Source organism: Cygnus olor, chromosome 20 (genome assembly GCF_009769625.2).
Source record: "Cygnus olor isolate bCygOlo1 chromosome 20, bCygOlo1.pri.v2, whole genome shotgun sequence".
NCBI lineage: Eukaryota > Metazoa > Chordata > Aves > Anseriformes > Anatidae > Cygnus > Cygnus olor.
Genome location: NC_049188.1, coordinates 1,719,593 through 1,732,909, shown reverse-complemented (window position 1 = coordinate 1,732,909; position 13,317 = coordinate 1,719,593). Strand labels below are relative to the sequence as shown.

General features: G+C 43.7%; 1 protein-coding gene across 11 annotated transcripts in view; it reads left to right on the top strand.

Moving 5' to 3' along the window:
• Positions 1 to 13,317, top strand: part of AUTS2 (activator of transcription and developmental regulator AUTS2) — a 763,430-nt gene that overhangs the window by 687,241 nt on the left and 62,872 nt on the right. For all 11 annotated transcript variants that reach the window (XM_040532678.1, XM_040532674.1, XM_040532679.1 and 8 more), the window contains one exon: positions 3,030 to 3,078. In XM_040532678.1, the coding sequence (XP_040388612.1) occupies positions 3,030 to 3,078 (49 nt within the window). The remainder of the gene's footprint in view (positions 1 to 3,029; positions 3,079 to 13,317) is intronic.

Here is a 13,317-nt window from a genome sequence, read left to right as displayed (position 1 = left end):
CGGGGGGAGCGTTCCTGGAGGGCTTTTATCGGTATTAATTCCCCCCCCCGCTCCGTGAATTCCCGGGGTTGCTGAGACGCTTCGCGCCCGGTCGGGCAGGGCAGAGCCGGGCGCGGTGCCGGGGGGTGCGGGAGAGTGGGTCGCGACACGGAGCCGTGGGTCGCGACACGGAGCCGGCCCCCGGCGTGGCGGAGCCCCGGCGGCAGCGAGCGCTGGGGATGCCCCGCACCGCGGGGGGGGGGGGGGGGGTGAGCCCCCGGGGCCGCTCCCCTGGCGGAGAAGGGGGGGCCGAGCCCCCCGCCCCAGCCCTGTGCTGTCCGTGCGGAGCCCCGAGCAGATTTTAGGTCAGCCGTGCGAAGGCGCCGCGTCTCATCCTTCTGCATCGGTGCTGACTTCTTTTATTTTTTTAGTTCGCGTCGCTTTTTTTCCCCCTGTAGCGTCGTTGCACGATGCGACTGCCTAGGTATGAACAAATAGTAGTTGCATCGAGATTGATGCTGTACCTGTCTGCTGGCAGAGGTTCTTTACTACTCTCTCGGTTGGACATTGCCCTCATCACTGGTTCATCTTTAAATCCAAATTTAAAAGTAATGAAATAGGCAGGCAAAGTTCCAGCTCATGGTTGATGCTAGTGAAATAGCTTGTGGTTATGTTTATGGTAACCCAGGCGGTGGGCTTTTTTCAAGTTGTTGCTGTTCCATTCAGTAGTGTGTGGTCAGTAATGCAAAATGGGATTCACTTTTGGGGGAGCTTTGTCTTTGTAAAATTATTCCTGTTTTACATACATATTGGACCGATAATCATCCCCCAGTTTGCTCATAAGCGATGCTTGCACAGGATGTATTGTGCACCGTGGTATGCCCAAGAAGTGTCGCTTCCAGATATCACAACAGTGCTCCTTACCATTCAATAGCACCAAAAAAGAATTCCAAAAAAAGCATAGCTTAAAAGCAAACTGTTGGTTTACCGTTGGCATTAGAGTAAAGCTCTTTAAAAATAATAAAAAAAAATGTTCTCCTTTTTCTAATGTTTGGAAAAATCAAGCAAATAGGAAGCTTCCCCACACTGTTCAATTTTGAAACAGTGAAATAAAGTAATACCTGAAACTGTAAGGGTTTTTTTTTTTTGGGTCAGTTGGTCTTTTTTTTTTCCCCATAATGGATTTTATTTCTGAAAAGAAAGAACGGTTTGGAGAGTTCTGACTTGCGAGCGAGGCTGCATTTAAAAAGGCAGCAACATGAAATTCACTGGAAAAGGTTATTATTTTTAATCAGAGTGTAGGCTGATTGGCAAGGCTATGAAAGCACTGAGCATCTCTTAATTTGTTGGACTAGCACTGGACTGCTCTTTAAAGCACATGGCCTTCTTGATCTCTTCAATTTGTGCATTATTCACATATTTTCATTAATTTAAGGAAACTCGTCACTGGATAATAAATCCATCATTGGGTAATAAATCTAGTGTTTACAAGGTATTTAATCGAGAAGAAATACACCAGCTCAGCTTTTAAATAAGCCAACAGTAATCTAGTAAAATCTGTCTAGAAGTCTGAAAAAGAATAAAGCCATTTTTAGTAGTTAATCATAGAAATCTTTTACGTTGTTAACTTGAGAGCAAGCAATTTATTTCAGTCTACTATTACATGGTGATAGACAGTCTGAACTGTATCTACTTATTTATCTATCGGTCGTTTTACACCTAAGTTTCTAGTATACTCGAGATACCTAATATATGTTGGTCATCTGGATGGTTTTTCTCTGGTTTTGAATTCAGAAATTCCTTCCATTTAACCAAAAATACAGCCTGCTTTCCAAATAGACACTATTTTAAAATTATTTTTCTGGAACCAGTGAGAGAACAGTTTCTATTGGAAGACTAAAATCTTCCTCAATGTTGCAATTTTTTCCCTGTTTGCAATATTTTGTTACTGAGCACATTTCTTTCTGTGCCTTTTCAAAAAGGAGACTTTCTCTAAATGGGGCTGTAGCCAAGATATAGTTCACAATTGAACAGCTCTGTGCATTTTGTGAGTACGAAGATGCAATAAGTTTAAGCTTTAGGTGTGTGTTTGTGTGTACGCATGTGTATTTATGAGTGTGTGCCGCATACACATCTGTACACAGATGCATAAACTTAATGCTTTCTGCTTTTGGAATCAGGGAGTTTGTAAAATCAGCATTTGCAGTGTTACCTTCCCTAGTCTGGTTTCTTGCCGTTACAGCTTTTGAAAAGGGGAGCTCAGTGTTTTTGTGTGAAATCTAAAATATGGCTTTTAAATAATAGGTAGAAAGATGAACTGTAATTCTTGCATACAAACCACAGGAGTAGATAAGGAACTAATGCAGTATTAGGAGGAAAAACCTCCCATAGATAAGGATGCCTTGATGAAAAATAAAATGGATTATGAGTTTGTACAGAGCGTGGTGTCAAGAATCAATTATTCTGACGGAGACAAATCCTGTGTGGAAATATAAACTATACTTAATGCTAACAGTGGCTTTCTTTTTCAAAGAGTATATAGCAGAAAGTTACAAAATTAATAACCTAAATTATCATCACTGCTTTAAAAATACTAAAAATCAAATGGTTGGCACAGTAGGGGTCTCCAAAAATACCTAAAAATGTAATTTAGAAACCCGCAATTCTGCAAATTCCTGAAACTGGGTTGTATGACTCAAAATTGTAGCTCTTCTCAGTTGCAAAATTGATGTCAGAACGTAGTGGATAATTACAGTACAAAAATACAGTTTGTGTGCAGCTAATACGTCGAATAAAAATAATTTCTTTCTTTATTAAATAGAGTCTTTCCAAATAAATATCTGCACTGCAGGGTGGTGAAGCACAGCCAAATAGCACCACCTTATGGACGTTTTCCTCTGAGGGTGCAGCTTCTGTTACCTCACTTGGTTTTGTCACCTGATTTGTTTCTCTAAAATATGTATACATATGTGTGCGTGTAAATATAGTGCGTACCTTTTGAAATGTATCACTTGCAGAAAATGTAACTTCTTTTTTTATTGGTCTTTCAGGCATCTGATGCCAGCTCTGAAAAACTGTTCAACGCTGTTACAAATAAAGGTAAGACTGCAATTCACATCACAAACATATTTTTTCTCCATACATTTCTTTTCATGGCAATTTCAATGGGAGATGAAATGTAACTTGTCTTGCAGAAATGTCGCAATCAGCTTGTTAGTGCTTTCTATGTTTCTCTTGGTTTCAGACATGTTCTGTATGCTTGGTAATTGCTTTGCTTAAGCAATATAAAATAAAGGCTTTAAATAATGCAGTGCCTGCCAGGTCAGAATTAATTTAAATAACAATATTAGGGAATAGTTTATTTTACAAATGGCTTTAATTTAAGCTCATTTAAATAACTGTAAGAGTTTTCAAAATGTTTTAACTTGATTGTTACTCATCAGCTACATGATAGACATGGAATTATGAATAGCCAATTTGCACTGCTGACAGTAATAACCAGCCAACGTTTAGTATTCACAGGATAATAGTCATAAACCATGGCTTGCTGTGCTGTGTGCTTTCTGTAGAGTTAATAAATGATATAGAGGGCCACATTTAAATATTCAGTATCCCATTAATTTCCTCCAAACAGCAATCTAAAGAGAGAGTGGCTAATGATATAACAGTACATTAACGGAAAACTTACCCTAAATCAGTGCCAGTGAGCTTCTGTGCAGAGCTTGTCCTGAAGCAGCGTTATTAGAAAGACTGTCGGCTGTGGGGATGTATTTATTTATTTATTCATGTATTTATTGCATTGTTTTTGTGAGGAGGGCTGAGGGAGCAGCTCCAGACAAGAGTTACGCCAATGAGTATAATTCAAAGCCTTTAAAATGTGTCAGCTGTTCCTCTGCTTTTCACCCCACTTTCCTACTTCGTAATGGCAGTGTGTAACTGCCTAGTAATAGGAATAGGGTGTGCTTCTAGCTGTAAACCCACAGTGTTTTAACTTACCAGGGTTTTGGAACACTTGAATAAGTCTGCGTTAGAAGACACAGATTAATTTGGTATTTAGGTTTCTCTTGTCGGCCACGTGTGGATTTGCTTAGTGTTGCCCTGGGTGTTCCCCACCAGGCCAGGACTTGGGTTTATTACTCCAGTGGGTCATTCTGGTGTTGTTTTGTGTGTTTTAATTCCATGAAGTAGTTTAAGTGGGGACAGCTATGTGACCCCGATACGTTTGGGATTCCCACGCTGATACACCATCACTTTTGAGGTCTTCTGCTGCATATTGAATAATACTTATATTTAATTGCATTATGGATCCATATTCTTCTTTTTCATGTAATAGCATCATTTGGAAGTACCATTCGGATGGATGGTCTCGGTGGTCTAACTAGGTTATCTCACTTGGCAATCTGATAGATCCATTTGGTTTAAATGAATTTACAGGTTGCCACCCAACCCCTCCACAGGCAGGGGTCACAGCCAAAAAGAATTTAAAAATGGAAGAGTTTTGTGTTTGAGTGACTCCGTCGTACATGTGACTGTGTCTTAATTTTGCAAATTCACTGTAAAAATCCACCATGGGGTTGGAGTAGCCATGGCCAAGGACTGGATGCGGCCTGCAGGCAGGGCCTAGGGCCGGGGCTCCTGCAGGCTGAGGGAGCAGGAGCAGGCCCCTCTTCCTTTTCCTCCCATTTTCTTTTTCGAACCCAGCACGTTTTCCACATTCTTATTTGTGTTTACTTACAGAGGTTGATTCGTGGCATCTATTTGGTTGTGAATACCCATGCTTGACAGGGAGCCTTTTCTTCTGCGGTACTTTCTTTTGGTGATTTAGTTTCCTTGAAAGGATTAGGGTTTCTTTGTGTAGCCTAAAATCAACATAGGCTTTTCTAAGCTTTGCTTGGGAAACCATACACAAATAAGCTTTTTAGTTGATGGTAGATTATTCCTTTGCCCCTTATTTCCATCAAAATGGCGTCTTTCTTTTCTCCTCCTGAGTTTCCCCTTAAAGCCATATGCTAATTCCTGTTGGTAACATGAATGACAAGGGGAGAATCAATGCAAATCCAGGTGCGGCCAAACTAGGCTGACTGGTATTTTTTTTATTTTTTTTTTCCTCCACTGGGAGAAAGAGATTAAGGGGAAAGAGGGCGGAAAAAGCATCAGGGACAGTTTTGTTAAAAGGATTAGCATTCAGACCACTAAATATCAGGAAAAGAGCCTCAGAAAGATCCCCTGTTTGGGGATAATGTCAATAATTGCTTGCAGCCAGGTGCAGGGGCTCTCGCTGTGGCCGCGGTTGTTGCAAGGCTCTTGCCTTCTCCGAGTGTCTGCCCTGGAGACGGCTGACGACTGCCCGGGTGCTGTCAGTTTGATATATTCCAAGTTCAAGTTCTCTCCTTGCAATTCAGTCTGTTTGCTTCAAAGCCAGTTCTTCCCCTGTGTTGTCCGTGGCTGCTTTTGCCAAAAGCAATAAAAATCACTTGTAAGAAAGGTCTCGTCTGCATTGGGTAAATCATGATGAAACCTTCAAAGCTCCTGACTGAGAGACCAGGCTGGGAGGGCTCAGCACACTGACAAGTGTGCATCCCTCCACGTCCAGGGTCAGGCCTCTCCGACGTCCCTCGGCTACCTGTGTTTCACACATACTTCATGTCTTGCCACTTCTGTTTTTGCAGAATTCCTTACAGCTGAGGTAGCAGAAAATTACATAAGTAATGTATTCACAGAGCAGGTAAAAATCCTAAAGTGTTTTAGGTTTCTGTCATTTGCTTGTGGACTTCAGGGCTAATGATGAGATCAAGCTCAAGGTGTACGCGATTAGTAGGGATGTGTAATGTGAACCAGCCCTTTCCTCACAAATAGTAAAAATTAAAAAATCTAGGACGAAGTGGAAATTTCCCCCCGCTAAGCCTTCCTTGAAGGGGGGGAATAAACCCATCAAAGAGAAGTCTCCCAGCATCCATTTAGGAGCTGGTTGCCCTTAGAGCTCAAGGGGAAGATGAGTCCTGTGAGTTTTGGGGAGTGCCCCATGGATGTTAGGGCCCCTTGGGGCTGGGGTATGAGTCACAGCAGAGCGATGCCGTGTTTGAGAGGGCCGTGGGGTTCCCATGTCAGCTCTTTGCCGCCACTGCTCCCTGAGGTCCCCAGCCCTGTGCCACGTCTGCAGCAGGGCTGGGGATTTGGGAGGAATGTGGCGCATTCCCCAGGGCAGGAATTGCTGTGGCTGCTGCTGAAATGAGTAGTCCCTTGTCATGTACCAGAGCCCTGGGCTCCATCATTTGGGCAGGAATTTATGTTGCAAAGCTTAAAATTACCTAGGAAAATGATTGCTGTTGAAATCTGGGTGTCTGTGTTGGGAGGTGAGCACCTACAATCTCTCCGTGGAGGAGGAATGGAAGAGAAGTGCCTTGCCCGTCTGCAGCACCCCCTTTGTCCCCTACTTGTGCAAGCTGTGCTTTCCAGTTCAGGATTGCTGCTTATAGTCATGGAGTCTGCAAAAGAACATGACTTCTACTTACATCAGAGCGTCAACCTTAACACCATTAATCCTGGCCAAAATACAGGTTTCTGTTCATGAATTTTTGTAACATGACTTTCCAGCATAATTAAATTCCATTATCTTTTAATAATTTAAATAGACACATCTGAAGATGCAAAGCAGGCAGCTCCTACTACTGCTGTGTATTTAATTTATGTTAACTCCCTCCTACGTACCCTTGGAAAACAGCTTTTCCTGGAGGGAGAAATGAGTCCCAAAGTGATGAAGTTTCATTTGTGCTGTATATTGAAGTTTGCCTTTGATCAGAAACACAATTGGGCTGTTACAGCTTTTTATGTTCAAATTGTTTACAGGATGTTCATGTAAACTTTATGAATCCTTCTGCTTTGTGGCACCACCAGCTGTCAGGGAAATATTTATACTCTCAGCTGGAGGTAGATCAAGGCGTCTGGGTTACTAGTCCTCACTGGTGGCTGAAATACCAGTCAGATCAAGCCCTGGCTTTTTAGGTGGCTCTACAGGAAGATCCTTCCCTGGAAAAACAGGCATATGGTTTTTTCTCCCCTCGTCTTTGGTTAATCATTTCTTGAGGATCCTCTACAACATCTGTTTCTGTAAACAAGTCGGGAGCTCAAGCTGGCAAGTGCTTCTCCTTGCTGATCCAATCCACAGGGGATCCTTGGCTGTAGAGGAGAGCTCGCTCTAAGTAAGCCAGCCCCACACTGGCTCATCTTGAATACAACTGGATCTCCTAGCACACAGACGGCACGTGTGCAGGATGAGCAGGGGCACTGCCAGAGGACTGACTACTTCCCTGGAGTCTGCAGGAACCTTCCTAACAGCCCAAGTCGCATGCTGGGTATTCTCACCTTTGCTTTTGACGGGCTGTTCTCCGCGTGCTTTGGTCCTCCGTGCTACGTCTGCTCGCTGAAGTGTTTCTTCCGAGGTTGGTGTTAGGGCTGTGGAGCAATGTCAGGGCTGCAGGAACCCCCCATCGGCCAGAACCTCTGGGACGGCTGAGTCACTGGGGCAGTTCTGCAGGCTTCTTTTTTGTGGCTGTGGGGATGGGCTCGCCCTCCCAAAATGATGCCTTGACAACGGTGTCTCCTTGCCTTTCTAGTGGAGACTGCTGGTGGCTTTGGATCTGTCGGTTATGCAGTTTCTTGGGTTTCAAATGACTTTTCAGCATTTTCCATGTGAAAGTTCAGTGTCTCATTAACAAGGGACTGAGCTCTGTAAAAAGTCTCCTATTTTGAAGACCTTAGGTTTCTTGTGCCAGCGAGTTAGATTAGAAGAAACGTTGCATCACTTCACTATAACTTCCAAGTCAGGCAGACAAAAAAGTCAATACGTCTTGAGACGGTCCTTTGTTCTAGTGCACAAAAGAGCAAGGCAGTTATTTCTGTGTCATGAAGGCTTTATCTGAGCGAGGAATTTGTTGCATAACTTCCCCTTATGGCTGCACCCCCTGTGCACAAGTGGCTCCTGCCCATCAGAACACCTTTTATACCCTCTGCTTTACGTGCTGGAGGGCTTTTTTGGCCGGGGTATGGGTGTCAGGCAGGGCCCCCAGTGCTGGGGGAGGTAATAGCAATTTTAGCTGCAAGAAAAATTCCCTGGATAATGTAATGTGCCTAAAGAGATGGTAAGGTCAGAGGTAGCCTCTTCGAAAACCTTTTAGATTCTTAAATCTGAAAACTTACAGTCTTACAGCATAGGAGCCTTCCAAGGCTGATAATTTTGAATTTAATCATTCAAAGCAAAACCAAACCATAAAAGAGCCAGAGCCAGGCATGGGTGTTTCCAAAATAACTGAAAGAGGCAGTTGACAGCATTGTTCTGGGAAGCCTTGTCCGCTTGAACTTGTATCAAGTACTCTTTGGTCTCAGGTGCTGATTGTATTCCTCTAAGTTCTCTTAAGGCTGTTGGTCTTAGCAAAGTCAAACGATTCCAGTGTCAGTGAGCAAAACGACAATATTTACTAATGCATAATTGTGTCTGTTCTGGAGAAAGTATTTGCTTTACAGATTAAACTATATTTGATTTTCTCAAAAAAAAAAAAAAAAAAAGGCTTATCAGCTCTGGGCTGCAAAATAACCAGTGGTAATCAATTCAAAATAAGGTGGAAAAATTCTTAAGGATAAGAGTGGTTTGTTGACAAGGATCTTGACTTGACATACCTCCAGATGAGTGGAGTCCAGGCTGGAGCCTGGCATGAGATTTCATAAATGGAGCATCCTGCAGACCTCCCATATCTGGCCTGCTGTTAGTCTCTCTCTTGTAATAAAACGTTGTTTTCTCTGAAAATGTATGTTTATTTAACTAGGTCTCTTTTTGCTTCACAATCTGGATTCCATTCAGTCAGTTACCACTCCAATTAACTAACAATTATTTAACATTAACAGTAATTACAGACGCCAGTTAAGCGCCTACAGATGTCAACTGTTAGCTTTGTACCTAATCACTCAATGAAATGGAGAAAGTTCAACAAACATCAATTAGCCAAGCAATTAGTATGAGGTAGGAAAGAGCATGTTATCGTGTGTGAGCTGATTCAATTTATTTTATTTTGTCAGTAAAACACACGCACGCAGACAAGCAGCAGTAAGTCGCCCGAGATTAGATAAAGCTATTGTTTTGCTGTTTATACAAGACTTTTCCCCTCCTCTTCTTTTCCATACATAACTTAAATGTGCTTTGCCAGGCATTTGTTATCTTATCAAATACATTGCGTTTCAATTGGAAAAGCACTGCAATGTCATTTTCAGCGGAGGCGGAGGCTGCTGACGTGGGGTTTAGATGCGAGTGTGCCCCAGCAGAGCTGTCCCCACAGCCAGGCTGCTGCCGCCTGCACCTGCGGCGTGGACCCAGCGCGCTTACGCAACGGCTGTGTGGGTTCAGATAACGCCAAGCACCATTAAATGGTTCCTCCGTCTCATTTATCGATGCATTTAACGCTGCTGTTTGCTTGACTCAGCTAGCAGACCGCACAAAGCGGTTTGCTTCATCTGTGGGCAGCAGGGGTTGAGCTGTCCCAGCAGTGGGGCGCTGGCTGCCCGGAGAGGCCACACCGTGTGCTCATGGGGCTTGAAGGAAAAAGAAGGAATGGGCCATAAATTCATTTTACCACCAGAAAAAAATGGGTTATCTCTAGCTGTGCAAGCCTCTCTTTTAAGGTCTGTTGAAGACCTGTAGACCAGTATGCAGCGTGTGGCGTACGCAGGGGTGCCCGGGCTTCCCAAACACCCCCCTGTGCTACTCGCCCACCGGTTCCCCTCTGCTGCCTGCTTTTCGGCAGGATCTGCTGTCTCCTCGCTTGGCACCATTTTGCACTCTTTGCTCAGGCTGTCTTACGTCCAACTACTGCTAATTTAAAAAAAAAAAATGCACTGCAAAGTATCTCACATCCTACAGTTATGTATCAGTCTTGACACTCTGGATGTCAGTAGGAGTTTCACAGGGACAGCTATATGTATTGTGCTTTTTTTTCCTTTTTATTTTTTTCATGTAAAAGTCTTCGTAGTTGCTTCAAAAATCAGAGCAAACAGACATTTTTCTTCCCATTTTTAACCATCGCCCAAACAAGAACGCCTTTCAACTTCATCACAGTGCTGACATACTTTAAATGTTTTTCCATATAAAATGATCCCACAAAATATGATATTATTTTATCATGCAGACTGCCCACAGAAGTCAGTGGAGTTATTTGAATTAGTCATTGTTTTCCGGAGTGTGGGAACAGATGTGGAAAACCACAGGCAGATCTCTCCCTTGCTTTCCAAAGTCTCAGCTGGCTTTTTTTTTTTCTTTTTAGAAAAACACACACACACAGTCTGAGCATGTGAAGAAACCTTTAAATGTGTGACTTAAGTGCAATAATATTTGTCTGAGTAGGCAGAAAGACTGAAATAAAGCTTCCAAGTGAGAACTACTGTGTTCATTCCAGCAGCAATGAATACCTTGCAAAGGATGATACTTTAAACTGGTGACTTTTAGCTTTTTCATGGCTCAGCACTTGTTGGTCCAAAAGCAAAGGAAGGGCCTTGCTGTAAAGAGACACCACCGTTTCTCCAGATCCAGAGAGGGCTGGAAGAGGCCATTATTACTTCCATGCAGCAGAACAAACAGACCCTAATTTGTCCTCATGTAGGCTTCAGTTCAGTAACCTGCTTCGTCGCATGACTGACCCTAAACACTTGTTAACACTGAGAGTTTACTTAAGTGCTTTTCTGGATGAAGGCCACAGGATTAAGTCCTGTGACACCATGGAGACTTTCAGCCACCCAGGAATCACTTTTATTTTCTTCTTTTTTTTAATATTTCACCCAAATGCACCTGTGTTAGTGAGGGGACGCTGCCCAGAGGGGCTCAACCCCCTGCCACTGGCTGCTGTCCCCATGGGGTCCTGCTCTCATCCCCACCTTGCTGCCACCCTGGTGCTTGGTGGAATCTGTGAGCTGGGTTCATCACCTCACCAGCAAACCAAATGCTGCAAGAAAAGGGCGATGATTTTACAGCTTGCTGCTGCCAGACCTGGCGCGAAGGAGGGGGCAGAGGCAGTGGAGGGAGGCTGGATCAGCCCGGCCACAGCACAGCTTCACCCTGGGATCGTTCCGTGCTGATGAAATTATTTAGTGTAACATGAACTATTTTCCAGGCTAGATTTGACTAGCACTGGCCTGCATTGCTGCCAGGAGCATGCTGAGCAATGCTTCAAGTAGTGAGAGAGTGTGTTTCTGACAGGGTGTTAGGCAGCATCCAGCAAGCTGTTTAAAAAAGCCAGCGTAAATGTATACTTAAAAAGTTGCAAACGGAAGAGTAGATAAACTTGATTTAAGTGCCTTTTAGAAGAGTTAATGACCTTGACTTACATATACTAGGAGAGTAAGGCAGGAGCTTAGTTTTTTTCCCTTTTTACTTACCCAAAAATATTTTTGAAGACTTTTTTTTTAAGCTTAATATATTCAAAGTGGGACCCAGGAAGAATTTCCAGGTCTGAGAGCTCTGGACTCAAACCCCACCTGACTGCTAGCGCCTGTGTTTACTTGAGCAGCATTTCCCCCGGTGCATGAAATCCTGGGTTCAGGCACGCTCACAGCTTGCCCATACCTCTCTGGGGCCACGTGCCTTCTACCTAAATCCTGTTCACGCCCAAAGGAACTCCCCAAGTCCTGTGTCACCCCACTTGCCCAGAGCTGTCCAGGAGTCATTCACAGCATTTGGAGCATGAGCCAAGCCCCCTTCTCCAGCCCTCTGTGGGTACCTTGTGGCTGGGTCAGCACTGTGCTCCGCGGTTCCTTTGTGGGTTTCCGCAAAATGTCGCGGTGTCAGTAGGTGAGGTCGATTTGGAGGACATGGGCTGTCTGGGTCAACGCTTTGCCCATGATGAGGGGAACAGTGAGCGACCCGTGCCATCGCTGGTGCTCATGGCTTACTGATTTTTTGTTAGCATTAGAGGGCTGGGGAGAGCGATGAGGCGTAGTGCTGCTGAGCTCCTGCAGCAATTTGGTGTCATTTCCAAATATTTCAAGTTAGTGGGCACTTCTGAAAATTGGAGCCAAAGTAATTTGAGTGGCTTGTAATAGGAAGCAGCTGCTGCAAAGCAAGCTGTGTCCTAAGAAAAATGGCTTTATGAAAATAGGTCTGCTGAGTAATAAAGCCACAAATTAATACTTAGTTCATTTACTAGGTTGTTAGTCCCATAAGCACTTAAAATGCATTTGTTAAAAGAAACAGCATTATAAAAATCAATTGCAGATGAGCAAAACCCCCAGTTTTACTTCTGTTTGCTGGTTTTTATCGTTGGCTGTTCATACGAGCACTGCGTCTGCAGATTTCAGCAGGTGTGACTGCTGCGTGGGCATTACAGTCTCCATTGCTTTGCCACAAATCAGTTTGGGATTCGATTTTGCTGGGTAGAACAAAGGCACCATTTTGTTCTGTCCCCTGGTAGTAACTGGGTTTTATTGCTTGTGTTTCTGAGATAAATGATTATCAAAACCTGACTTTGGCAGTTTTTTAGTTTTTTTAGTACGACCTGTCTCTGAGAGGAGGGGCGAGAAGCTGTGCCAGGTACAGCGTTATAAATCTCCAACCTCAACTCCACTGCTGCTTTGAAACTTGAACAGCTCTGCTTGGCGCTTTGGGGTAGTGCAAGGAGCACGTTGTCAGTAAGGGAATTGATCTCCCAAGGTGATCCTCAGTTTATTTGGTTGTGGAGGGCAGTGAGACACTTCTAGCTTTGCTAGATGGACAAGGATACTGAGTTTCTGATGTCTTTTAGAAAGATCTTCTTAATTCTTTCTCTTCTCCTTGGATCTGACCACATCTAGATGAGGTACCTGAACAACTGCAGGTACTCTTGACACTCTTCCTGGGGTCTGAACAAGGCTTATTGAATTGACTGGGAGAAATAGGATGAACTCATGGGTTCTCACCTCACTTCTTCGTGAAGAAAGACAGAGGAACAATCTTGGTCTTCAGTTCGGTCTTAAATCATTGCCAGAAGTTCAGTGTTGTGTTTCTACCCTCCAATCAAGTGAGTGTTGATTTGGAGGTGAGGATTGTTGGTGGATGAATAAACAGCCTTCGTTTTCTTTGGGATCTGGGAAAGAGTTGTTGTGTGGATGGAAAAATGAAAAGCTGTTAGTATTTCAAAAAGAGCAATGAGGAGCATAGTGCTGACCAGGTTCTCTGAACACTCGCATCCAGCTGAGATGAGAGCATGCTCAGAAACAATACGAGCAATCACGAAACACCATATGTGTCCTCTTTCACCACACCAAAAGAAATCCTGAGATTACATCAGGCATGCTTAAAGCAGACCACTCTGGATAGCATGTTTT